The 25,424-nt window shown below is 52.1% G+C and overlaps 9 protein-coding genes across 9 annotated transcripts; 5 read left to right on the top strand and 4 right to left on the bottom strand.

Annotated features, from left to right (window-relative positions):
- Positions 1 to 84: 84 nt before the first annotated feature.
- Positions 85 to 3,597, bottom strand: POX_d05606 (Mediator of RNA polymerase II transcription subunit 16; the record flags this gene model as incomplete). The annotated part of the gene is made up of 10 exons (XM_050114448.1): positions 85 to 869; positions 947 to 1,078; positions 1,152 to 1,418; positions 1,489 to 1,599; positions 1,662 to 1,781; positions 1,837 to 2,062; positions 2,122 to 2,591; positions 2,670 to 2,913; positions 3,016 to 3,361; positions 3,458 to 3,597. The coding sequence occupies 10 exons, from the start codon at positions 3,595 to 3,597 to the stop codon at positions 85 to 87; spliced, it is 2,841 nt and encodes a 946-aa protein (XP_049969399.1).
- Positions 3,598 to 6,628: 3,031 nt separating this feature from the next.
- On the top strand, positions 6,629 to 8,510 carry POX_d05605 (NAD-dependent protein deacetylase hst4; the record flags this gene model as incomplete). The annotated part of the gene is made up of 2 exons (XM_050114447.1): positions 6,629 to 6,953; positions 7,156 to 8,510. The coding sequence occupies 2 exons, from the start codon at positions 6,629 to 6,631 to the stop codon at positions 8,508 to 8,510; spliced, it is 1,680 nt and encodes a 559-aa protein (XP_049969398.1).
- Positions 8,511 to 9,946: 1,436 nt separating this feature from the next.
- Positions 9,947 to 11,147, bottom strand: POX_d05604 (uncharacterized protein; the record flags this gene model as incomplete). The annotated part of the gene is made up of 3 exons (XM_050114446.1): positions 9,947 to 10,529; positions 10,715 to 10,848; positions 10,995 to 11,147. The coding sequence occupies 3 exons, from the start codon at positions 11,145 to 11,147 to the stop codon at positions 9,947 to 9,949; spliced, it is 870 nt and encodes a 289-aa protein (XP_049969397.1).
- An 863-nt stretch (positions 11,148 to 12,010) lies between these two features.
- On the bottom strand, positions 12,011 to 13,750 carry POX_d05603 (Nuclear GTP-binding protein NUG1; the record flags this gene model as incomplete). Its single annotated transcript, XM_050114445.1, has 3 exons — positions 12,011 to 13,501; positions 13,581 to 13,675; positions 13,738 to 13,750. 3 exons carry the CDS (start codon positions 13,748 to 13,750, stop codon positions 12,011 to 12,013), a joined length of 1,599 nt encoding a protein of 532 aa, XP_049969396.1.
- A 405-nt stretch (positions 13,751 to 14,155) lies between these two features.
- On the top strand, positions 14,156 to 15,064 carry POX_d05602 (Glycerol-1-phosphate phosphohydrolase 2; the record flags this gene model as incomplete). Its single annotated transcript, XM_050114444.1, has 4 exons — positions 14,156 to 14,258; positions 14,323 to 14,344; positions 14,406 to 14,515; positions 14,583 to 15,064. 4 exons carry the CDS (start codon positions 14,156 to 14,158, stop codon positions 15,062 to 15,064), a joined length of 717 nt encoding a protein of 238 aa, XP_049969395.1.
- Positions 15,065 to 18,605: 3,541 nt separating this feature from the next.
- POX_d05601 (uncharacterized protein) lies at positions 18,606 to 19,160 on the top strand (the record flags this gene model as incomplete). Its single annotated transcript, XM_050114443.1, has 1 exon — positions 18,606 to 19,160. One exon carries the CDS (start codon positions 18,606 to 18,608, stop codon positions 19,158 to 19,160), a length of 555 nt encoding a protein of 184 aa, XP_049969394.1.
- Positions 19,161 to 20,264: 1,104 nt separating this feature from the next.
- On the bottom strand, positions 20,265 to 20,501 carry POX_d05600 (uncharacterized protein; the record flags this gene model as incomplete). Its single annotated transcript, XM_050114442.1, has 1 exon — positions 20,265 to 20,501. One exon carries the CDS (start codon positions 20,499 to 20,501, stop codon positions 20,265 to 20,267), a length of 237 nt encoding a protein of 78 aa, XP_049969393.1.
- A 2,449-nt stretch (positions 20,502 to 22,950) lies between these two features.
- POX_d05599 (uncharacterized protein) lies at positions 22,951 to 23,281 on the top strand (the record flags this gene model as incomplete). The annotated part of the gene is made up of 2 exons (XM_050114441.1): positions 22,951 to 23,078; positions 23,194 to 23,281. 2 exons carry the CDS (start codon positions 22,951 to 22,953, stop codon positions 23,279 to 23,281), a joined length of 216 nt encoding a protein of 71 aa, XP_049969392.1.
- A 208-nt stretch (positions 23,282 to 23,489) lies between these two features.
- POX_d05598 (uncharacterized protein) lies at positions 23,490 to 25,354 on the top strand (the record flags this gene model as incomplete). Its single annotated transcript, XM_050114440.1, has 2 exons — positions 23,490 to 23,764; positions 25,174 to 25,354. 2 exons carry the CDS (start codon positions 23,490 to 23,492, stop codon positions 25,352 to 25,354), a joined length of 456 nt encoding a protein of 151 aa, XP_049969391.1.
- Between the last annotated feature and the right edge of the window lie 70 nt (positions 25,355 to 25,424).

The following is a 25,424-nucleotide window of genomic DNA, read 5'->3' as shown; positions in this document are numbered from 1 at the left end:
TTAGTCTAAAGATTGAAATTATCGACTCGTGGAATACCTGCACACTCAAAATCCATAACCCCCGCCCATACCAGTGCCACGGACTTATCCAGATCCTGCCACCTCCACAGCCTTGGACACGTTCACAGGGCCAGATCCACCCAATCCGCCTGAACTCGAAACGCCTTCTGGCGACACAGAATCTGGCGTCTCCATGACCCAAGCGCCACCACAAGGGCACATTTTCAGAGCATGCAGCCGAAGCATCATCTTTGTCCACGCATTCGTCCGCGGCCGGCCCGCATCCCCGGAGATCTCACCACAGCGCACACAGCGCCGTCGTCGCGCCATCGGCGCCACAGCGAGGTCCTGTCGACCCGTCACGGGCCGGAGAGGCACCTTCATCAAAATGTCTATATCATGGCGCTTGCGATACGTCGCGGTGCCCGGATCGTTGTCAAGACCCAGCCAGCTGTAGTCGCCCATGACGATTTCTTTCCGGTTGATTTCTGATCGAATGGATGGAACGGTTTGGGTGAAGAGGGTCTCGACGGCGGGCACGAGGACCGGAGGGATGCGTGCGTTTACAAGGAGTTCCTTTTCGGGACTGGGCCGCTCGGCATCGCCGAAGCCGGAACCCTGATAGGCGTGTTTGACGGCGGAATCAACACCGGCGAGGAACTTCTCGTAGAGATCCACGCGGATTGGAGAAGTCTCGATGGCTCGGCAGATCTCGACCCAACAGGAGCGGGATTCGGCGTCAATTGCGGCGGTGTTGACATTTTCGAATCCGTTGCGGACGCCGCGCAGGCCACGACAAATTATGCGCATGAACGCACGCGACATACTGGAGAGGGAGATAAGGAGGGGTAGCGAAGTTGTTGTTTTTACTAGATATCGACAAGTCAGATTCCCAGAATGACGAAATGGAAGGGGTGGTTTCGGCGACTCCCCTTGTCACACTTACACTTTTGACTAAAGGCCTCCGAGTCATGGAGAACACTTTCAAAGTCGTCGGCAAGATCAAGTATCTCGTTGAGAATGAATTGGGACATACTCAAGGCCCACCTTGTGTTCCCGAGCAAAGCATGGAGAATCCCTGGTTTCTTTGTTTAGTAGACTGCGACCGCGAAACAAAAAAGGACGCGATTGCGGGCTAAAAATCCACTCACCCGAGTCGCTCTGCTCTGCTGGGAAATTATTGCAGTGTTGGAAATATGTTGCAAATAGCAAAGAGGAGTGTCGCAGCTGCAGGACGGTCCACGACATGGCCGACGGCATCGTCCGAGGCCTGTTTCTGCCTCTGAACCCTAAACTCGTTTGTAGACTCAGGGCTCGAGGTATGTATGTATGTGTCATGATTTTGTCTGGTTCCACGGTGAAGTTGCAGTTGATGGATAATGCCCGGTACACTTCGCCCAGGAATGTTGGTTGGTTTTCTGGATAGTGAGAGAAAGACAACTGTTAGTACAAGGCTCACCTGGTACCCATAGCATCGGGCAAACTCACCCAAGGATAGCTGGCCTAACACAACCATCATAATGTCATCCGTATTCGAGTCACTGCCCGATCCCCGGCTGAACGCTAATGTGAGCGCAGCAATGGCGGCTGAAAATTTCCCTGTTCCAAATCCAATATTAGAATATCGTCGTGCCCAGCGTGGCGGCGTGAATATTGCTAACCTTCGTCATACAGGCCGCCGCTGGATCCAAAGTTGTGCTCCATCCATCTTAGTCGTGGCTGGCTTCCACTGTCCAGTACCACGGCGGCACAGGAGTTCGGAGAAAAGGCAATCGAAAGACCTGATCTGTGGTCAGCTTGGTAAGACACTAGGGGCCATGGTCGTTGCGGACGTACCTGGAGCGTCGATGGGGAATTGGAATCCGGCCTGTGCGAAACAATTCACCGTGCTGGCATCGTCCAGTCCGTTAAACAAGGTCATGGTCTTGGTCTCGTAGAACGCAATTGACCCGTCGTCGTGAGTGAGTGCCAAAGCTGGAGCTGTAACGTGCTCCATCAGGTCCACCGATACAATGTACTTGTTCAAGTGGATATCCTCCAGACGCCGCATTTCGATTTTGGGCTGTGAGGGCGAATTAGCAAAGCAATCAGAGGTTGATATCATGGATATTCTTGGCATACTTTGATTTGTGTATGGGTCTTTCTCGATACGACTTCATCGAACTTGGGGTGCAACGACTGTTGTGTAGAGTCCAACTGCCATCGAACAATGACACTGGCGGGACCTTGTTGAAGGGGAAATTCAGATGACGCATGGAGAGGCTTGGAGAACACCCCCAGGATCCACGGACTAGTGGTTGTTGGTCCCGTAGGGCTGTCCACCTGCCCTGGGATCATTTCGAGTCGTGTCAAGGAGTAGACCGAGTTTGGGAATGGGACCGACTGAGCCATCTGCGCCTCCGAGTCATGGTTGATGCTCCAAATGCTGCTGGGCATGTCAATCTTATAATGCAAAAGTCGCAGAGCCGGTACCGGCCACTTGTTTGGGCTTCTCATCACGGTGGGATCCCACTTGTTGGGAGTCCAGGCAATTTCAACCCGATAGAGGCACAGCTTCTGGCATACAGAGTAGGTGGCCAGGAGGATGGTTCCTAGGTCAGGCAAGTCAGCCCATTTCAATCAACTTCCCCAAGGGTCGCCTCTCTCCAGGGAATGGGGAGTTCACTCACCTTGCGTTGCGACCATTGCAGCGTGTGTCAGTAGTCTATCGGAATATCCAGTGTTTTTCAATTCGGCAGGAACTTCCGCCCACTTGCCATTGATGTTTTGGTACATCAATCTGATCTGACCGGCTCGAGTGACCGTAATCAGAGAGCTCTTGCCCGCGGGATGAGACGGGTGGGTTGGGCGCCACCGAAAGGGGGAATATGCCCATCGGTTGTTCAACTTTGCCGCTTGTTGATACGCTTGGACCTGGATTTCCAAGCGTCAGTTAATGACGCGTTCCCTCAGGTTCAACCCTGACCTCCAGCCCCAGCAGGGGCATGCAAGATGGGAGAAAGGACCACGATTTACCTGTCGACCTGGATTGAGCCACATCAACCCCACGATCTGGTTGCTATCATCCCCTGAATCATAACTGGCCTGTCGTAAGCCCGTGATGTTGTTCAGCGCCATGAAGATGGAATATATTGAGATTCGACCCATGCAGTCCACGACGGCGAGGTCCGATCCGGCATCGCTCCAGGAGAGATGGACGAGCTGATTGCCGTTGTGCGCTTCTGTGACGGGGGCGAGAGAACATTCATCACTCAGTCCCCATTTCCCATCCGATAGACCGGATTGAAGGTTTCGCACACAGACGCGAACACCATCTGCGGAAATGTATGCAATGGCCCCTAATCGAGACCATGCTATTCGTCTGCCAGTGGTATGATGGTTAATTATCTGATTTTCTCGCTGACATTCTGATTGGCCCCACGACAGCCACGCTGGACCTGGTCAGACAGTTACTTACTGACGGCAGCCGAGTAGTCGCATCTCATCGAGGCATTGGGCCAATCCTTTAGTCGCTGGCAGACTGGCCGCGGGAGGCAGCCCCAGGTCCAAGGAATGAGCCTCCCCGAAGAGATCGTCCACATTGATGCCTTCATCCATGATCAGGGCATACCGGACGATCAAGAGCGAGCGGGTTCAATGAGATTGGATGAATCTGCCAGGTCCACTCTGCATGGCCGAGAGATAATCACAGCCGGTGCGCCACGATGCGCAGAGACCACCATTGGCTTCCAAGAGAGAAGGGGGGGTGGATGGAGCAGTAGCTTTGAAGAGCGCCGAGACACGGGGATCAGCCAGCAGTTTGGCGGATGTTTTGGAGTACGGGCCGACGAGATCTCGTCTGGAGGTTTGGGAGAAGACCACCCTGAGCTTGTCCGGTTATAATCGAAGCTTCCCACCGCATCCAATGAGGGGTACAGTGATGAATACAACTACTTGAGCTTGACTGATCCACCTCCACAGGTAAGCGTGAGAAGCTGGTCACAGCTCCCCGGTTGGTCTGGTTGGTTCTCCTCACCACCTTCCCGTGACTTGGAACGGATCCACGACCCGCGACCTCGCCGGGAGGACGGACCCGGGCCGGATCCGACCATCGAGGATGACTCAGCACACGGCCCCCCTTCAGCTCCATCCACAGCTCCAACCGTCTCCATCGAGTCGAACTACATGACCCTGGCTAGCAACGCATGTTCCAGTACTACCCTATTACTTAGTAAGTACTATTTACTAAGTAATACTTAGTAACTTGCTACTCTTACTCCTGAATCCTCCACCTCTCTTGAATATCAACCATGCAAAGACTGGAGTGGCGACGCACACAGTCCCCTTGCCAGAGAGGATGAGCCGCTCATCTACTTCCACTTCTTACAGCCGAGATCGAAGGACTCTGTTCGGTCTTGTATGTCGTAGCTAGTATGATCCTCTGTCTCCTCATGAGTGCAGCGGTTTACATAGCAATCACCATTGCCATACAAGCTATAGTCACCGATATTGTACTCTCAGGGTCCCAATTCCTCCTAAGTATCTCGTCAGGCCTCGGCCACTCTGGATGACTACACGTGACTCTCATCCCCCGTAGCCCTGCCAACGGTGTGTCCACCAATGGACATACGCAAGATCAGATCCACCTCCCCATCCACCAATAGATACAACTCCCGCTCTCCGCCCCCGGGAGCCAAACGCGAGCAGGAAAAAAAGCACACAAGCGCCGCCCGTTGACCAAACAATCCTTCGGACCATCGACGCGACAGCCCTAGCCGAAAGCGGCCACAATAACATCCAAGTTGATGGCGCAGTGTTCCTGCGGGCCAACGGCGGGCATATTCTTCATCTGCACAGTTGGGGACTTTGGGACCCGGTCGAACCCCCACGAACTGGGATATGAGGGTGTGTGTGTGTGTGTGTCTCGCTGTCGATGGTCCAGTGTATGTCGATCATGCACGAATCTCACATTTGGGTCCCATCGTCCAGCTTCTCGATCAAACCAGACGTAGGACATGATATGGCCTCGGTCAGGGTTGGCTTTGTCGGAACCTTCAAAGTATCCATCTCTCAAGTCTGGACCAAATATTCCCCACGGTAGTGTCCGTCCTCGCCTCAGTACCACCTCGATCTGATTCGGAATTTCTGGACTTGCGTTTCGACGGGCACGTCCCTCTCTCTGTCAAGCGTTGGTCGGAGGTCCGCCAGGATGTGCATATGAAGCATGTCATAGTTGAGTCCGATCGTTTCGTAGCACTGTAGCTCCTCCGGTCGAGCGAGGGGTTTTCCGGCCCATGTAGAAGCTGGTTCGGCAGCAATTGAGCCATTGATAGACGATGTTGCAAGGAACCCTCGCGGGTTCTGGTGATATTTGCTCTTGGACCGTCTCTCCCATTCCGATCCAGGCGATCATCATCCTGAACACGGTCCACTTATTCGATTCGATTTGGTATCCTGTCTTCACCATGTTCTATTTCACGGCTCCGTACTACGGTCTGTAGTTTGTAGTCTGTAGTTCCTAGTCCATACTCCCCAGATTGGACAACTAGTCCTCCCGTTGGTCTTTTTGACTCCTACCGCGACGCATCGTCTTGCCCTGAATTCCTCATCTCCTCGGCCGGTAGCAGAACTGGAGTGGTCCTGCGGTTCCTCCTTGGAGATGCCTCCCGTCTCCCATCCTCTTCAAGTATCAAATTCTGAATTTCCATCCGCCTCCATCTTGAACTCGGCCCTCTTGAATTTCCCCCCCCCCTTCATCCTCCTCCTCCACGTTAGCTTTCTCCCCTTCGCAACCACCACATTCCACAACTTCCATCGTCAATTTCCTCGCTGTTCTCCCCCATCAACAACCCACTTTCCTCCCACCCACCACAAACCCCCTTCGCTTCTTCTATCTCCCTCGAAGCGGTCGATCCAATTCCTGTTCCCATCTGAACAAGATCACGACCGTTTGGCCCGGATTTGATTTTGTAACCCCCCTCAGAGTGCTGGCGTCCAAATCCTGCGGTGCGCTCTCGGTGTCAAAGGGCCCGTGGCACCCATTGAACTTGTGTCGCCCATTCTCAACTCTGTCTTGACCTGTTGCTCCGTGTCTCCGTTGTTCACGCCGTCTCATCCCAACTACCCGACACCTGACCTCATCGTCCTGCTGCACCGACCACCAATTTCCTCCCTCTCTTTCTCTCTCTCTCTCTCTCACACACACACACAACTTCTTTCTTTCCCCTCCCCCATCTCTCCGTCCTCCTCGTCGGACTCCTCTACTTCATTCGACTATCTTCGCTCCCCTTTTTTCCTCCAACCTCTTTTCTCGTCTCCTCCTTTGTCCACTGCTGGTGTACGGTCGTCTCATGCGGATTCGGTCCATTTGCCCGGTTCATGATCGCGTGCATTGCCCCCGGAAACTCTACATGATTGTATCCATCGCAGTATTTTCAGTCTGAGGTCTGTTGACGAACCATCGGACCTCGTTCTCGGCTGGCATTCCTGCTCATCTCCCCTCAGCCTCCTCATCTCAGTCTGTTGTCCCCAGCTGTTCGGGTTTTCCTCTCCACACCACTCGACCCGTTTTTCTCAACCCTTTCATCGACCCTCTCACCCCCTCCCCTGCTCTCAATTCCCCCCATCCGCATCTGACGGATCGTTCATCATGGAAAGGACGGTGTATGAACTGTCGGACGACAGCTCGGGCTTGAGCTCCGTGCCTTCATCCGCGCGCTCTTCGCCCGAGCCGGCCGCCCGGTACCTGACGCCATCATCGCAAGAGGGCGAGGATTCTATGCGCCAAGACTGCCCTCCGCCCGCAAAGAAGCGGAAGCGCAACCCCCTGCCCAAGGAGCGCACGACACAATATCTTGACCTCTCCAGGTCGTCCTACGAGCAACCAGATCAAGTCAAGTTGCTGGTGGACACTCTTCGTCATCAAAAGGACATTATTGCCATCGCCGGTGCCGGTATCTCTACAGCAGCAGGTAGTAAGTAACCCCCTCGATGCTCCTTGTGCCTCCCCCCGCTCTCTCTTTTCCTCTCTGCGTGTCCCTTTCCCTCTCTGTTTTCGTTGGTTGTCTTTTTGCCGCTTGGGCTGGGGTCTCGCACCCGACCGTCTCTTTCAACCTGCCCCACACGTCATTGCATCCCAACATCAAACGACTATGTTTCGCTAATCACCGGGAATAGTCCCCGATTTCCGCTCTCCCGATGGATTGTTCAAGTCTTTGCAGAAGAAGTACAATCTCAAGGCTTCCGGCAAGCTTCTGTTTGATGCCGCCGTCTATCAGGACGAGACCTTAACGGGACCCTTCCACGAATTAGTGCGATCCTTGTGGGAAGAGGCCGCCAATTGTCAACCCACCAAGTTCCACGAAATGCTCGCCAGTCTCGGCAAGGAGAATCGGCTGAAGCGCCTGTACACTCAGAACATCGACGGGCTTGAAACATCGATGAAGCCCCTGGAAACCGAGATCCCCCTGGGTGTCAAGGGGCGCTGGCCCATCACAATTCAGCTCCACGGCAGCATCACCAAGATGGTCTGCCAGAAATGTCGCCACCTGTCCAACCTGGACCCCGAGAAATTCTGTGAATCCGAGGCCCCCGACTGCGACGAATGCGCCGGGAACGATCGCGCGCGGGTTGGCGCGGGTCAACGAAGTCACGGCGTGGGCCGCATGCGACCGCGAGTCGTGTTGTACAACGAGCACAACCCCGATGAGGAGGCCATCACGTCCGTCATGAATGCCGACATCAAGTCTCGACCTCGCGCCCTGGTCGTCGCCGGCACCAGTCTCAAAATTCCCGGTGTCCGCCGTCTCGTGAAGAGTTTGTGCAAGGTCATTCGGGGTCGCAAGGATGGTGTGACCATGTACATTGGCAAGGAGCCGCTGGTCGGCAAGGAATTTGAGGATTGTTTCGATCTCATTGTTCAAGGATCGACCGACGAGGTTGCGGATCTGGTCCAGCTCAAGAACTGGAAGGACCCGGCACCCTACACTTCCCCTCTCCCGGAGCCGGTCTTTGGTGTCCCACCTCCCACGACGGAGGATGAACAGGTCTCGGTGGTGATCACCTCGACCCCGAAGAAGCGACCACGCAGCGACACCGGCCTCATGACACCTTCTTCGTCTCATGATGAGCAGCCTCCGGCGAAGAAGCCCGCCAAGCGCTCCATTGCCAATCCCGCCAGCAATGGAAAGAGTCTGACGGAGCTGCTCCAGCGCGAGGCCACCAAGCCGCGGGCTCCGGTCAAGGCCGCCAAAAAGCCGGCCGCGAAGACGGTGGCTCCCAAGAAGCGTGTCAGCAAGCCCAAGGGGGCCACCGCGGCGACAAAACCCATCTCCTCGTTCGCCACCGTCAGCAAGGCGAATAAGACCTCCGTCGCCGCCGAGAAGAAGCCTGGCTCCGCCAAGCCTATGGCTTCATTGAAACCCGGTGCAGCTCGAGCTAACAGTTCAGTCAAGCCCGGGTTGATCTCGGAAGACCTCAAGGCGGGCATTGAGGCCCATGCGGTGGAGGAAGTGACCAGTCACAGCTCGTGACGGTGGATGCCCGCGCGAGTCTCGATGCGTGGACTCATCACTCGCTGTCGACGCGTCTCTTCCATCATCATCGAACGCATGGTGATCGGCGCTCGGTGACGTGGGCTCCTCAAAAGCAACCTCCGGTTTGGTGCTTACACCCATCTCAATTCTTTGGGCCCTGTCACTCGAAAGCGAGAGTGGCTCGTGTTCCATTTTGTTTACTTTGCTCTCATTTCAACCACGCTCGCGAAGATACCAACGATAGATTACGGATTAGGTGCATGATGTGGCGTTGGCGTTTTCTGTCCGGAGTGGTAATCTCTTTGTTTTTGGGTGGGGGGGTGTTTTTTGAACGGGGAGAAATGCCCCTTTGTACTTTTTTTTTGGTTTACCCTCAATTGCTGTCAAATTGGTCATATTACTGGGTGATCACGTCTACATTGATTTCAGCGCTCGGGGTTAGGTGGCCGCGGGTCAAGTCCTACGGATGGAATTGACTATTGCATTGCGGTTCTATGCGAATATAAAAACTAGGGAGGGTATGTGGGGTTTAAGACTGTTGGCATTTGAGCAAGCCCGGATGCTCTTGAATGGAAACAATATTCGACATTGAATTTTCAACTAGGCTTTTGAGGTGTGCGCATGAGAGGAGCGTTTATCTTGTAGATCGGAAACCATGAGAAATGCGTAGATCCCGTCTGGAACCTTTGACTCGTTTGATCGAGACCGGATCGAATGGAAAGCGATGAAAGACCGTGCTCGGCATAGATGAAATGGTCGCTTGAACTGTGCGTGGGCTTCAGACAACCTTGATGAAGCAGAGATATTTCAAACCTATGGAGCTGCTTCAACACGGGGGGAAAAGTGTGCATATAAGAGTGTGATGATACCCGCCGTATGGATCTGACACCATATCAATGTACATGTATATATCTAGTCAGGATGTTGTGTGAGACGTGCTCGGCTTCCGAGTTCTAATAAGTGCCTAGATAGAATATGTAGCCAGCCGACGGGAAGCTCCTGGGTATAGTCCAGCCATCCAACCACCTCTATACGTATATATTAGGTATGTGACGGGAGCTGGGAGTAGCCTTGAGCCTTTTGAAAAGTTAAGGTTGCTACTGTCAGCACCCACATCGACGATCATCCATTGGAGATGGTACACGGAGAACTGGGAGGATGATTGATAGTCGGTAGCTGATGTTGCCCGTCAACCTTAAGTTCTTCCAAATATACTTGAATCCAGGCATGGATATGGTCGTATGTTTCAACTTTCACAACTGGTGAGCCCTCACGATGGCCGTTTCCCAGGAGATTTGTATATTGCGCACCCCATTACAAGAATAACCAAGAATAAGCACATGGAGGCGCCCTGGAAGAAAAGAAACAGAGTTGCCCAAAGGGGACACGCCGCAAACTAAATTGTTTCGCTTCAGAGCAAATGTCAATGCTCCTTAGCCGAGTTCCAGACCATCTCGCAATTGACTCGCAGGCCCTTCATCATCCGTCTCGTCAGCGTCGGGGTCCATGTGTCTGCTTGACCCATCCAAATCCTCCACTCGATCAAGATCGTCGTCTGCCCTCCGTGCATCGTCGTCATCCTCCTCCTCATCTTCATCCTCCTCCTCTTCTTCTTCCTCATCCTGCTCGTCCTCGCCATCTTCTTCATCGGCCTCTTCCTCGTTGTTCTCCTCGTCCTCCTCCGCCTCCTCCTCTTCCCCTTGCGTTTCTTCGCCGCCGGCCTCGGTCTCAAGCTTTGCCGCTGACCGGCTCTGTTGTTTGTCTCGCTTTACGCGCTTCGCGGGTTTATCCAGCATTTCAACATCGTCGTCCTCACCAGCCCCCGTTGATTTCTCCGCAGCAGTGGTGTTGCCATTGACATCGGTCTTCTTGACCTTGCGCTTGCCCGCTTTGATTTCGGTAAAGGCTTCTAGCTCCTTCTCCAGACGGGGACGGAACGCGTCGAGTTCTAGTTCGGATAGGGCATTGAAGACGTCTGCCGGGGCGACGGTGCGCTTGAGAGTTGCGTCGTTGGCACTAGAAGTATAAAACACCGGCGTGAGTATGTGATGAACCAAGATTTTCCATGGCTAATCGGCCAGCGAGGGCTGGCAGACGAGCGCGGTGCGAATATTGCAGCCCCCTTATGCTGCTTTGATTTCTCTCTGGCAGTGGTTGATCACGGGTGGAGGGAGGGGGGGGGGAATGGACGAAATACGTACTGCGACGCGAGGTAGGAGATGAAGACAGTGGCGGCCTTTTGAATTGCCAGGACTGCATCCTTCTGGATTGTCGTATTGGGTGGCAAGACTGATTTGGCAAGTCGAATGGTCAGCGAGCGTGGGAGGAGATAATCCTATTACTGAAGTTAGAGAAGCGAAAGAGTGGAAAGAGTCACAGGATGCAAGGTGTTGACAAAACAACTGTCTGTCTTCATATGTTTCTAACCCCCGCCACCATGTCCTGATAAATCATATCCTGTTGCAAACATGCTGTACTTACTTCGACGCTGACACCTTGTTCTGCTCGTGCCTTGATCTGTTGCTCCGTCGCAGTGATGGGCTTGTCGGCGGTCCCTTGGACTGACGGAGATAATTGCGATACCTCGTCCGTCCCGGCAGGCGTCACAGAGGAGGTTGATTTGCGCGGTGGCATGACGTTGATCTGTAAAAAGAAAAAACAACCCTCGATCCTGGAACCTGGACCCTCAAAGTCTCGTAAAGAGTAAGCTGGACGATCTGTCCGTCCCCTTTGTGTGAATGTACTCGTCAGACTCGGACTTTGAAAGGTATTCGGTACCACGATGGACGGTGAGTAAGGTTTCGCGACCGGCACAAGATACTTGTGGGCAATTGCCGACTTGGATCTGAATGTAAGCTTCTGCAGTTGCTGAACGGCGAGACTTTGCAGGAGTGGCGGGTCGTGGAAAGCGCGAAATCCGCGACGCGAGCTTGTGGCTCGGCGAAGCGCGGTGTGGAGACGGGTACATCATATGCCTTTGGGAAAGATGTACTGTACACTTGCACTGCGACATAGTAGATCGTACAGGACTCATTTGTTTTATGTTTTGAAAATAGTGTACATGGCAAAAGGTGTGTCGAATCAATAATGATACTAGCAAGCACGGAGGGTTTTTTAAGGGGGGGGGGTCCCTCATAGAAAAAATCAAAGTAGAGCCAAAGGACGTTACGATTTGAGGATTGGATTTCCTCCCATTTCTGTCCCTGAGATTTACATGGGATGCATGCGACTTGAAAGTTTACCCATGTTTTTGTCAACAACAGGGACGCGCCCAGCCAATGGAAGATTCTAATAGCGTCAAAGAGGCATCATGAGTGCAAGAGAGTTGGATACAAGGCTTTCAAAGTAGAAAAATATGCAAATTTGATTCATCCAGATATAACGCCCATTTTTTGGTATCCAAGAAAATCTAACCATGAGAACAAAGAACATCGTAACAAAAAGTAGTGCATCGAATGTCTTGGTCTCGGACGAGCAGAAGACCTCGCTCTCTCTCTCTATTCCGCCATCTCCTCATCATCACCCTCTCCATTACCCCAAAGGCCTTCGATCTTGAACTCCTTGGCCCACTCGGTGACAACCTGAACATTGTCCACAGGACCGGCTGTGGGCTCCGCGGTCTCAGCGGCAGAGCCGGCAACGGGCAGGACAGGGGCATTCGCCCAGCCCTGAATACGACCGTCACGCCAATCGTTGATCACAGTCATGGCCGCGCTTTCAACATTGGGAACACCACGCTTGCCGAGGCGGCCACGCTTGCGGGCCACTTGGACGAGGAAGTCGGTGGTCTTGTCACCGGTCGGGAAGAGAGTGGTGATGCCGTAAACCTCGAGCATCTTGTTGATGAGAGCCTCGGACGAGGAGAGACGCTTGATCAACAAGTTCACAGCCGCCACGGGGTCCTCAATCTGCTTGGGAGGAATGGCGTTCAGAAGGACGAGGCGGGCCTGCTCGTTGTCCTTGGACTTCTTCGTCTTTCCGGCGGCGCTAGGGAAGACGATACCGGGTGAATCAATCAGCTTGAGCTTGTTGTCAAGCTTGACACTGCGCAGGCTTGTAGTGACACCGGCTTCGGCACCGGTGGGACAGGCATTGCTAGATCCCTTGTTGAGGCGAGCAGTGAGGGCGTTGATGACGGACGATTTACCGACGTTGGGGTACCCAATAACACCGACGGAGATCGAGCGCTTCAACTGCTTGCTGTGGGCGTAGGACTTCAGCGCGCGGAAGAGTGTCTCGGAAGTACCCTTGACGGTCAATTCCTTGTGGTCGAAACTGTGCGCGTTGGGGGCACCGTTGGAGGCCTTGAGCGGGAGAGTAGGGAAGTAGCGGCGCAGATGAATCAGCCAGGCCTTGAGCACGGGAGGCGGGACCAGATCAATCTTGTTCAGGATGAGAATCAGGCGCTTTGAGCCGTTGTCGGCGGCCATGATCTCTCGTTCAATCTCCTTGGATCGTGTACCCTCAGGGTCACGCGCATCAAGCACATACAAGACCACATCGGCCGCGTCGGTGACCGTTTTGAAGACCTTATCGAACTGACGCCGTGAGCTCTCCTTGGACGAACTCATGGCGCTGCCTAGCGTAGGAGCATCCGTGAATGTGACGCCGCTCTCCTCGTCATCCTCGTCCATCTCATCATCATCGTCCTCGTCCATCTCCTCATCTTCACTGTCATTCTCCTCGTCGTACTCTTGGGCGCGGGCGCGGGCAGATGCGAGCAATGCCGCCATAGGGTTTGAGTCGCTGCCCTCAGCGTCCATGTCATCGTCCACGAGATCGTCCTCCATAATATCCACAGCGGTCTGCGTACCCGGTTGAGTCTGCTTGGCCTCAAGCTTGCGAGCGCGAGCCTCCTCACGAAGACGCTCCTGCTCTTCGGCCTTCATGCGCTTCTTCTCCTCGATATCATGGAGCATCTTATCCTTGAACGGGAACAGATTGGGAATACCGGGATCCTTCTTGATTTTTGACCGCCATTCTGGGTTCTAAAAGGAGATGCATTAGCTTGATGTTCAGTTGGTGCTTCATAGAATGCAAAAATGCAATATTTCTGGAGGGCAATACCTTCTTGGCAAGCTTCTTCTGCTTCCTTTGCTTTGCAACAGCAGCCTTTTCAATCTTGTGTCTCAGGCGAGTGGGCACCCGCTTAGAATTTTTGCCTGTCACACACACGATGATGAGTTTTTGGATTTTGATCCATGTCAAGGACCAGTGTACTTACCGAGTTTCACCATTTTGTCTGTTTACCAGTGTTTAGCAAGATCAGACAATAATAAGTGCGCTTCCACAGTATCTCTTGATCTCCGCAAAAACGAGTCGAAAAAGTTGAGCGCCAAGATTTCGATAAGCGGAGAAACAGATACACCGATCTCCGATCCGCGGCCGGCGGGACGATTACGCTAAGGGGTAGTGCAACCGCTATCGAAGTATCTCTTGTTTTCTGTTCATTTGATTGTGTTGCACTTTCTTGTCTTTCTTTATTTCTCTCCCTGTTAAACATAGACCGGCTCTTTACCTTCTTTTTCATACCCACCTCTGACTCCTCTCTCTGCTTGAGATCATTTCTGTGAATTTAGCCACTTCAATCTGCAACATTCCCTCTATTCCCGACGCAATCCCCGCGGAGCCCCTCCCCCACCATGTCGTCGACTACAAAAGAGACCTTCTCTGCCCCGGCGGAGGAACACACATTTGATGGCCTTCTCTCAGACTTTGATGGCACAATTGTTGACTCGACAGATGGTATGGCTCAGCTCTTCAACCGAAGGGTAACAACAAATGCTGATGCTTTGACTATTCGCAACAGCAATCGTGAAACACTGGCACCAGTGAGTCACGATATCCAAAGGAATATTCACTTCACGGGGACTTTATCTGACCCCAATCAAGAATTGGCGCCGAATTGGGGGTTGACCCCAAGACCATCCTCGCCACCTCCCATGGCCGGCGAAGTATCGATGTGATGGGAATCTATGATAAGACCAAGGCCAACTGGGACTGTGTGTGACCACTCACACAATTTATAGCTCTCCTCCATGATAAAACTGACCTGTATTTCCCAAACAGATGTCAACTACGTCGAAGGCCGAATCCCGCAGATTTATGGCTCTGATGCCGTAGAAATCCCTGGCGGCCGCGCTCTATTGGACGCTCTTGACAGCTCCTCCGCCAAATGGGGCGTTGTGACTTCGGGTACACGCGCCCTGATCGACGGATGGCTTGGGGTCCTCGGTCTGACTCACCCCAAGCACCTCGTGGTAGCCGAGGATGTCGAGCTGGGTAAGCCAGATCCACGATGCTATCAGCTTGGCGCGAAGAGGATCGGCCTGGAGGGCTCAACAAACATTGTGGTTCTCGAGGATGCGCCCAGTGGGATCAAGGCGGGCAAGGCGGCTGGATACAAGGTCATTGCTCTGGCCACAACACATTCTCTCGAAAAGCTGAAAGAGGCTGGGGCGGATTGGATCGTTGAAGATTTGCGCAGCATCTCTATCAAGGGTGTTGTCGATGGACAAATCCAGCTGGAGATTCGGAACGCGCTTCAGTGAACCATGCGTTTGAGAGCTTTGAAGAAAGGAAAATTGCTGCTAATACGATAGATGCCGCGGAAGTGAGACATTCTCCTGCAATCCGCTAGAAATATGTGAAACGATACTTGAGATTATCTTGCCTTCGCTTTCATTACACTGAGAGCTAGCTTGCTACTTCTACCGATACTACGTCTTGATCCTCTTCGCGTCTGCAAAGTTGAACGTAATGATGCGCAGTGAGGCAGTCGAGGACAGCAACTTTACTATCATAATATGGATTTTTGGTTCTCTTTGAAGGCCAATGTCCTAACATAAATTGAGAGAGCTGGGTGGCCTCAGTGTCTCGTGCGCCGTTCCAATTGATCCAGCCTTCCGTCGCATACACGAGCCGGCAGTTGTCATACACCTATGTCTTGCTGATGAGCGACATGGCATCACCTGAATACGTATTCAAGCACTCTTCAAGCTTGCTATTTTCCATGAATGGAAAGTGGTCGTGTCCAAATCAGGATGAAAGTGGAAGAATGAAATATCTCAGAGGATAAACCCATTAGTAAGACCTGATCTGCTGTGCACACGGGTGTTACTTGTGGAGAGTAGAGACCTAACAGTACCTGCCACGGGCTTCATGTCTCTGCTTAGAATGGATCACAAATTGCCGGGTTCGTCCGTACGTCAAGACCATCCACTTTTTCAAATCGATTTCCTTTTCTCTGAAGAACAAGCGAAACATATAGTCATGTCATTTCAATAAAGTCAAGCTGTTCCTGGTGTCACCAGGGATCAAGTGCCCGAGATCTCACGACAATCCCCCCCTCCCACTACATCTTGGCGGATAAATGATTCGAAGCTTGAGGCGACAAGTAACGGCAGATTCTGCCTATTAGACCTACAGACACGTCTATTCTATCCCTTCGGAGAACAGTCGACGGGACCGCACATTCATGTTACACATGTTACTATTTGTGCATACCGTGTGCGTTTTGAACGTCACCTACCATCAGTACTGTACATACTGGCTTGAAAAGCTTGCCATACCCTCATCAATCTGCATGGACATTCTAGGTATACGGTCAAAAACAACCTGCCGAAAGCATCATTCACACACCCGAAATATATCCAAAGCCACAATTCCTCCATCTAGCCCTGGTAACTCGGAGGTACTCGGTCTCGGTCGTTACTCAGAGGCAGACACCTCCCCCCCACGCTTTTGCCATGAATTTGCCACAAGGGCAGTGATCAGGCAACAGTGGCGGACTCTGTCAAGTTTGACCCTTGCAGGGCGAGTTGACCATGCACCAGACTGAGCCGGCGAGTGCCCGAGGAAATGCAAAAGCCCCCAGTGCTTGCCGATCAGAAGGATCGCGCAAGGACATCCGTCATGCGTTTCCCAGCTCGAGATTGGACTTTCATCAAGACAAGATTTGGTATCTGTGGAAAGGATATTTCTGGCTCTGTTCCTCTCCCTCTGAGAGAGCAAGATTAGGGGGGAATCTGGCTGGGGTGGATGAGGCACGTTCTGATGGGTGCTACTCGCATAAACAAGAGCAGAGGCCTAACACATACCGCGAGGGAATTCTATGCGGAAAGAAAAGAGGACACAGGATAGAAATTGGACATGATACAACAGATCTTGTCAGGCGTAGCCTGGAACAACCAGCGTGTACGAACAAAATCTACAGGATGACTTTACGCAGCACTGACCACCTACCAGAAACCAGCGAGCTCACTTCCGCTGCCAAAAATTACCGAAAGTGGTTGATGAAAACCTATAGATAGATTAGCGGTCCAAGGAGAAGAATCTTTCCATCTTGATGCCAATAAGCCAATACATTTCCGTCACTCCAAGGGGTATAGCTCTGTGTTGTGCAAAGTTCTGAGAAAATCGGGCGTGTCCAGGCAACGGAAGGGGGTTAACCTTCACACGGTGTGTCAAGTCACGGTGAGCGGTTCATGCAAGGACAATCTACAGTAGTCACGTCTAGCCGGGCTTCATCGGGTCTATTGAGGGCTGACCAGCTAAGAAATCCCAAAAGAAGAAAATCGATAGAAACCATCAAGGGAAGCAACAGATTAAGACCCACAGTCGTCTTCAATTGTCTGCTTCCTGGTGTAGTGTGGACTTTTGACTCAGAATGGCAACTGAGCATCAGGTTCTAACGAGGGGATGAGGGTATGGGGGAGGGGGTTTCATCGGTCTGGTCTTTTTTTTTTCCGTAAAAAACACCATGTGGTATGATTGAAACAAACTTCCAAGTCATCTGGCTTTCGAGGTCGATGAGCGACCTTGAAAGTCTGGCCTCGAAAGGCACGATCAGATCATTCTCATGGTTCTCGAAGCGCACGCGTGCATAGAGGCAGACAGACGAAACCCGGAATCTTTCAGCCAAAGCATTAGGCAAAGTGACTGAGAATGGCCTGCATTCGATTCACTACATCTTTTTATTTTAATTTTTTTTCGGCAGATCCTATGTGCACTTGCTGTTTGCTTCAGACCTGCATCCGTACAGGACCGTGCATGCGCAGTATCTCCCGGTTGTCGGGTCCTGTTGTGAGAAAAAATCTCGTCCGAGCGCACCTCTCTCAAGGAGACAAATAGCAATACTTGTCAATGCGTCAAATGTGTTGCCTTGATGCATCTGGCCCTGCGGCTGCGGTGTGATTCCAGGGATTTCATCATCTGGTGGGAAAAACCTTGTGCAGCGCTCAATTCCGATTCGACGAGGTTGAAGGTATTCTCGACCTGTCACATTGGCTCGAACACGATGGTTTCTGCTGAGAGGGGGGTGTTTTCAAGGCATTCTGTGCACGATCCTTCGTCTCCGAGTCTCAACTTCAGTCAGCCACTTCCGGTATAGAAGTTTGCTTTTTGGGGGGGGGATTTCCGTCTACAGCATTGCCAAGGATCGATTTCCCCAATGTGCATCTGCGTCATGTGAGCGTACAGACAGGGATCCTGTGCACTTGCATCCTGACGATTTCGGGATCCACTCGTCAGGTAGCTTTTGGTGGATGATCGTGAAGAGAGTGATGATGATGATGGAGGAGGGCGAATTCGTTGCTTATCTTTTTCTCCCCTTCCAACGCCGTGTCCAGCTTCGCCGCCACCCACATTAAGATCCTCAATCAGTACCTCCGCCTTCCAAGAAAATAACTTGGGCCCCGCCAGATAAACCGGACGATCAATCAAACAATTCCATTCTGAAAGCTTTCCACCCCCATTGCAGACTTGGCTGCTCAAAAGAGCATGTGATTACAGCGCTGCAGTCTAAGATCAAACCGAGCCTGATCTAGTTCTGGAGGGACACTTTGCATTAGAGTACCCGATACACTACACTGCTGTATGCCGAGAGGCAGAAAGAAATCTTGCACAGCCGCAGGCTCGAGTCTGTAAAGATCGACACACGTCGATCGGGGAGGAAGAATTGCACATTCAATTCCACGAGCAGATCTCCATTCCTTCAGGCTTGTATATGAGCACTAGCCTGCCTGGTGTCTACTGATCTAGCACAATCGACGCAATGGATCAATGTCACACCGTCGATGGACGATTGGTAACATGGGAAAAGCTCTCGGACAAGGTACCTGGGAGCAAAACAGCCCACACCAGACCTTTTCCTTTTTCGTCGATCGCAAAACTGGAGCAACGAGCCTATCAGAACGTGGCTGGTATTCGTCGATCATTAATACTTTGTTCTGTGATCATGGAGCTTCCAAGGGACTAATCTCCGTGGATACTGTATCAAATTCCAAGAGGCCGGGTTTCAATGGCAATCTTTCGCAGAACCGGCGCTGGGTGGCTTGTGGCTTCAAATGGTCTGTTGGGTACGCTCCACAGTCAAAACAGGAACAATCAGCCGCTGTTGCAGAAAATCTGGGATGGGCGAGCGCCGGTCAAATCGTCTTCATGTGCACAATGGCATCGTCGGGTTTTCACTCTAGGTACTGTGGGATAGAGATCAGCGCAGGCCTCGAAAAGACAAAAAAAAACCAAATGCCCGCGAAGATCGCAAAAGATAAAAGACAGCACTTTGAGCTAAATGGGTCTAATGCACGCCATCGGCCCCATGGTAAACCATGGTCGCGCGGAGATTTCTTCCCTACTTCGTACTAGCCCCATCAGGCGTCAATCCGTCTCCTTGGAATGTGTTCGCGCCTTACGAACATGTGGACCAGCTGAGTCGGAGATCGGGACTCGCAGGGGTTGAGTGAGGTATTATTACCTTTCCCATTCTTCGAATTTATTTGTTAGGAAAACAAAATGTAACAGTGAGCGAAATGATCGACACCCGCAAACGGGAGAGAAAAGAAAGCTAAACTCGTAAACTATGGCCATTTGATACAACGCAGAATTGAGAAGTTTTCAACGCCGCAAAACTTCGATTTTCACTTTGAAGCTCCGCTTTTGCCATGTGCTGAGTGGGCTTGGTGGAGCATGCTGTGTGTGTGTGTGTGTGTGTGTGTGTGTGTGTGTGGTGTGTGTGTGTGTGTGTGTGTGTGTGTGTGTGTGTGTGTGTGTGTGTGTGTGTGTGTCCTGTCACCCGGGTAGTGTGTAAAGTTCTGTAGAACTACCGAGCCTAAAGGGATCGACATTCACCTGACTACTGTATGAACGCTTCCCAACTTGCGGAAAATCCCGGCTGCCAAGGGAATTGAGGCCCAAGGTGAACTGAGATTGTGCTTGTCGCTTGCTCGGTCCATATGATTGTTTCTGAATCGTCGAACGTGGCGGGCAGGATTTGGGGCGGTCGTATACATCAACTGACACTCAGCTCGATGGAGACCTGGGCACTCCGTATCCCAACGGCTAAGCCAACAAAGCCCTTTGACATTGATTGATCGTCGGCCCCCAAAATACCCTGTCTCTCTTCGGAGGGTTTTGCCACGTTCTTTGTGACAGCATTGACCTGCTAGCGCCACCTGAGACCGTGCGACTTGTAGATCCCATTCTTCCGAGCAGATCCTCGTGGTTTCGGGATATGGAAGTCCAGCGCCCATTTTGTACAATCTCCGTATACAGTTGACCTGCTCGGCGCCGGAGTAGCCTGGATGTTGCAATTTTAGCTCTCAAGTGACTCAACTTTGGTAAATAACTCCTAATGCCTTTGACAGGGTGACGGATAGCAGATGCCGTCCTGGTGTACCCCTTGATAGATACCTACATATACTACTCTCGTCTTCGAATTTCCAGATTTGGTCATTCACATGAGACCGATGGCTAGTACCCTGTCAATTCCAAGCTACCGGTGCACGCGTCGAAGGATCCGGTCATTAGCGGAAACTGAACACGTTTGGAGAATCGGATTGTTCCCTCGGGGCAGCAATTCCAAATAACTCCACCAAGGTACCCGTACTTTGTCGGTCTAGATCCCTGTGGCGTGCTTACGACAATCGTCGCAGCTGCCAACGTTCTCAACGACTTGGACATGAAGGGCAGTGAGCCCTCGAGTCGCATGGACGGAGCGTCTGTCGATCTCTTTTTCTTTTTTACACATTCGAGTCATGCTTTCAACCCTCTGGGACCCGTAGATCTATCACTTCCGCATGTGGATGGCATCTTATGCCTCTTTCTAGGTGACTGCAAAGACCATCGGGGAATGATCCTATGAGGGCCCCAGTAGAGCTACTGTACGTCAATCACAAAGGTATTTCGGGATCCGCGAATCCGGACCACCGGGGAGTACTCCGCACCCCAAGATCGAGCCCTGTGTCGATCATCTTTTGAACGACAGGGCGAAGATAGCAATGAACCTAGACCATCACTCCTCAATGACGACTCCAACAGTCTGAATGAGGAGAGGCGATCGCAATGGCAGGGGCTTCCAAAACCCAAGGCGCCCACCCGGTGATCCACAATGCATGAAGCCTCTCTTGCTCGGGAATTTAGCGCTGTGGTGACCAAAGTCACCCATACCCCCGGGATATCACGCCTTGCGGAAACTTGTAGGGGGATAAGCACGTCACCAGGTGCATTGGCCTGGTCCCATCCTCAGCCGGCTCTACGCCTTCGTGGATTGCCGGCATGAAGGGCAGGGATAGGGAGGGGAAAGGGGGATTTTGGTAGATTTTCTGCCTTTGATGTGGGTAGAGATCGAGAACCCAGCTCCTCTTGGCCAGGGTGATAAAGCCGAAAGGACATGCAAAAACTTAAGGGATTCGGAGGGATCGACGGGATCGGTCGACTATTGATGTTTAGTTCGTCTTGGCGCATGGATCCACGGACTTCACGTGACGCAAGCCACCTTGAAGCTATCGTGGGGCCCAGGGCGCTGAATGGAGACGCTGTCAGATTCGAGTCGTCTCTTCAGAGCCCCCAAGAAAGGTCGCTGTCAGATTCCAATAGTGTGTCTCACGATGCCGTTGTGACGACATTTGCAGTGGGGAGAGGGAGAAAAACCTCTCCAGGCTTTGCCCATTCCGTGGGTGGTGATCGCCGACGGCCCATCACGTGGATTCAGTACCGGATAGGCATTTCAAGTCCTCTAGCGTGACGCTGAATGGTCGCATCACTTCACAATCTGCGATCAGATGAAGGTTACCTTGCTCCTGCATAGCACCTCCAGAGTTAATCCTGTAGTGACACGTCGGTGTGTTTGACGGCATCCGGCTCAAGTGATGCCCAGGCGTCGCGACCTTCAGCTAATTCTTCAGTGTTGGGCTCACTATGAGTGGGAATGGTGCTCTTGTGGTACCGATACAAGTGCTTATGGCGGATCCGAATACTGCATGAGCCAGGCTGGAAAATCTGTCATTCTCTCCTTGGGGTCATGAAGATCGTCTGCACAGCCATTTGTAGTTGTTACTCGTCTCGCGTCCTGTGCCGTGCTTGAAAACAGGATTGCCATATTCGGATAAAACCATACATACTACTGTCATATGGTAGTAGGTCTTACACAGCATACATGAGTAGATTTGGTCCTATGGATAATTGACCATACGCATAACACCGTAGTCGTAAGTTCTCGGAAGAGAATAATCAATTCCAGCGACTTGACCGGGAGTATCGAGTGCACTGGTGAATAGTTTAGTCGTACTTGGTACAAAGGCACCTATGCACAATGTATGATTGTACATAGTTATGTACATTGTCCGGCATGGCAGCCCACGCTGTCATCCACCTGTTGCTTGAAAGACTGCCAGATTGGGACCGTCGAACGCTTGATTCCGACGCGTGATTGCACACCCGCCACTCCCTGCGATCGCTCTAGACCTCTTTCGGAAAAGCACCCAAATCTCAAGCGAGCTAATGCAGGAACTGTCAGACACCCGGCTAATTCGTCGATTGGAAGCAAGGTTGAAATTTTTGAAGCCCCGACTCTCCCAGAAAGTACTGTAGAAACATGCTCCCACGTCAAGAGGACTCTGTACAGAACACTCGTCGTTTCACCTCATGCTGCTCACCCTTCCATGCTGACAGGCCGACCGGAGGGCATTTTCCAAGACCTCGGCAGTCCCTGCATGATACACCATTTGTATGATGTACATTGATCTCAAGTGTGTTGTTCTTGTGGTCGGTCTGTATGATCCGAAGCAACATGACCATACGCGCGAATTGGAACATGAAGCGCGGAGAAATTCGCGGGACGCTACCCGTCAATGCTATCGTGCCTCCACCTTGGAACCACGGAACAAAACTTCGTTTTGCCCTCTTTGAGTTTGGTGCCTGACTACAATGCGGTGCAAGTCACCGCATTGGCACAGTGCAAGTGCCCGAAAATCGAGTCTGTGTCCAAAACAGGAGTCAACAGACGCCAAGCCCCCTTTCGAAGTGGGGGTTATGCTCTTTTCAGAACTTGGGATGACGGGTTTGCCGGTCTGCCTTGCAATGATTGTGTACAGTACGAAGCCCGTTTTTATTTTTCTTTTGTCCCTTGTGATTGTTCTAAATGTTCATCCTATCAAGCATGTTGACTCGTTTTGTGCCGGCCGATTATCCCAAAGAATCGTGTCCGGCGGATCGAGACCTTCCAAATGCGACCCCCAGGACAGTCGGCGCCTTGCGCCTCTCGGGTCAATTCAAAAGCACTGAACAGTGGGTCACTAGGTCGTGGTACTAAAGGCACTCGCATTTTTACCAGGAGTCCGGCATCATAGTGGATCTCAAGCTTGATCTGAGGCGGTGGCCGATCGGTGTTGATTGGCGCTAGCACAGCCATCTCAGCGTACGACGATGCCTATCTGTCCATCTGTCCCTGGAGGTCACGAAATATCATCACCGATTCATCGGATGCGTAAATCCATATGCCACTTGCATCGGGGCGAAGCACTACCTCGGTGAAGGGATTAAGGGTCTTGACGCTGCAGTCAATCAATCTGGAGCACCGAGTCCCCTCATGAAGAAAAAATTCGAGACACTAGCACATGCGGACAGGTGAAGAATTGGATGCTGCGATAGAAGCCGAGACCATGCTTCATGGTCCAGCAGACTCGTCTGTTTCTCATCATGAAAGGCCCACATCGAGCCCTTGCTGTGATTCCCTTGAAGATCAGAGAAGGGTGGAGATACCGCGGTCACGCAGAATTCATGGACGTCGGTAGTCCCGTTGCGATGCGGAATTCATTGAGTTCATCATCCAGCAAATCGCGCGGCATTGAGCCCACGTACAGTGTTCCTGTACCGTACATTTGTACGGAGCTGCAGGGCACACTGCAGGCTGGTGCGGTCGGTACAACTGGCGGCTTTGCCGCCACCCCTAGAAACCTCAATCCGCCCGAGTGGTACAGAGACTGCAGCACTCAGCACTGCACGCTTGCACCACGAAAAGGGAAGTGGGGATAAGGGTCTATTTCGGAGACTCAGCCTTTCCCTCCATTTGGTACAGAGACTTAGTCGTTTCAAGTCCGTGATCCGCAAGAGTGCGATGGGAATTACGGCCATTTGCCACTGACCATGGGAAAGACAAGCTGGTTGGGGCTATTATTAGTGATCCTTATTTTTTTTTGTCTAACCATGTTGTTTCCTCTTGACGATACTGCTTATCATCGTTCGTCACACTGTTGAGAGAGAAAAAAAAAAAGTGGAAAGGCACAACGCAATGCCTACGTCTTGCCCGGACAAATTGACACGTCCTAATGTGGGGCGTTCCAAACATTATGACTTGTGATTGGAGGCGATCCCTGGACCCCGTGCCGCTCGAGAAGCTCGAGCGCCTCATTGGGAATTCCGTCTGGTCGTGAACGCCAGCATCTGGCGCCAGCGGCTGGAGGGGAGGGGGGAATAAGGAGGCGCATGCAAAATGACCTGTGCGAGACGTATAGTGGGTCATTGAGGGAGAGAAAAAAAAAGAAAAAGGGCAGTAGGAAGTGAAAGTCCTCGGAAGAGAAATCCTATGATCCACAAAAGGTTTTGACTGTCAATTTTTGGAAAGTTTCATTTTCATGAAGTCCTTCATTCAAGAATACAACTCTCAAACGGACCGACGGTTCCAAGCCCGTCTCGACTGATGAGACTAGGAGTCATCAGTGTTCTCCAACGACCGAGGCCCCTCGTAGCAACAGGATGTGAGTTGAAAAGGAGTTGCTAGCCAGTGTGAACATTGAAATGCAAATTAGAGTGTCAGGAAGTAATGAAGAGCCAAAAGAAAAGAAAAGAAAAGAAAAAGAACTGGTACAGTAGTTGTGAGATACTCGCCCAGAACAGGCTGGGCCACTGTGGAAGTGTGCAGTGCGGTGCCCTGTGCAGGTACCACTGGTAGAGACCTCCATCGCTTGGGGTTACCTTTTGATGCGATGGTTCGGTACGCTAGCCTGAGCTCTCCCGAATCCCCCGGACCACCCGGCGTCAAATGAAAATACAGGGATGGGTACCTGATCCGAGTACCAGATCGGTATTGCAGCTTCCCCAGTCTAAGGCTGGCCCTTGGCCTGTGGCTTGTCGGAATTACAAAAGGAACTTGGAGCTGGCCTGTATTCGGACGGTGGGGCGTAGACGGGCCACGTACAGTACGGACGGTAATAATATGTATCAGTGACTCGCGGTGGGAGTGGTTTGGTCGGCGGTGCAGGGTAATGGGCAATGAGAAAAGGAGCAATGGCAATAGACAATAGGCAATAGGCAATGAGCCATGGTCCCCGTATTGGTAGATCTCAAAGTCCTTGCTGTAGCCTGGCGGGTTACGGTGTGGTAGCCTTTTGCAGTACGAGATTCGGGACTTTCAGTACCGCCCCTACCCATACGATGCACAAACCACACCGAGCCGACAGGCACCGCCGGACCCTCTTACGACGGTCGACGGCTGTTGGATGCTGTCCGATCGCATCTCCATCGCTGCCCTCGTTGAGCGCGCATCTCTCTCCTCCTTCATCTAAGTCTCTCTTCTTTCTTTCTCTCTCTCTCTCCCCTCATTGTCAATCGCTCCACACTCCTTTTTTCTTTTTT

This window comes from Penicillium oxalicum, chromosome IV (assembly GCF_001723175.1).
Source record: "Penicillium oxalicum strain HP7-1 chromosome IV, whole genome shotgun sequence".
Classification (NCBI taxonomy): Eukaryota; Fungi; Ascomycota; class Eurotiomycetes; order Eurotiales; family Aspergillaceae; genus Penicillium; species Penicillium oxalicum.
Note: the sequence above shows the minus strand (reverse complement) of the source record. Positions and strands in the feature narration are given on the sequence as shown.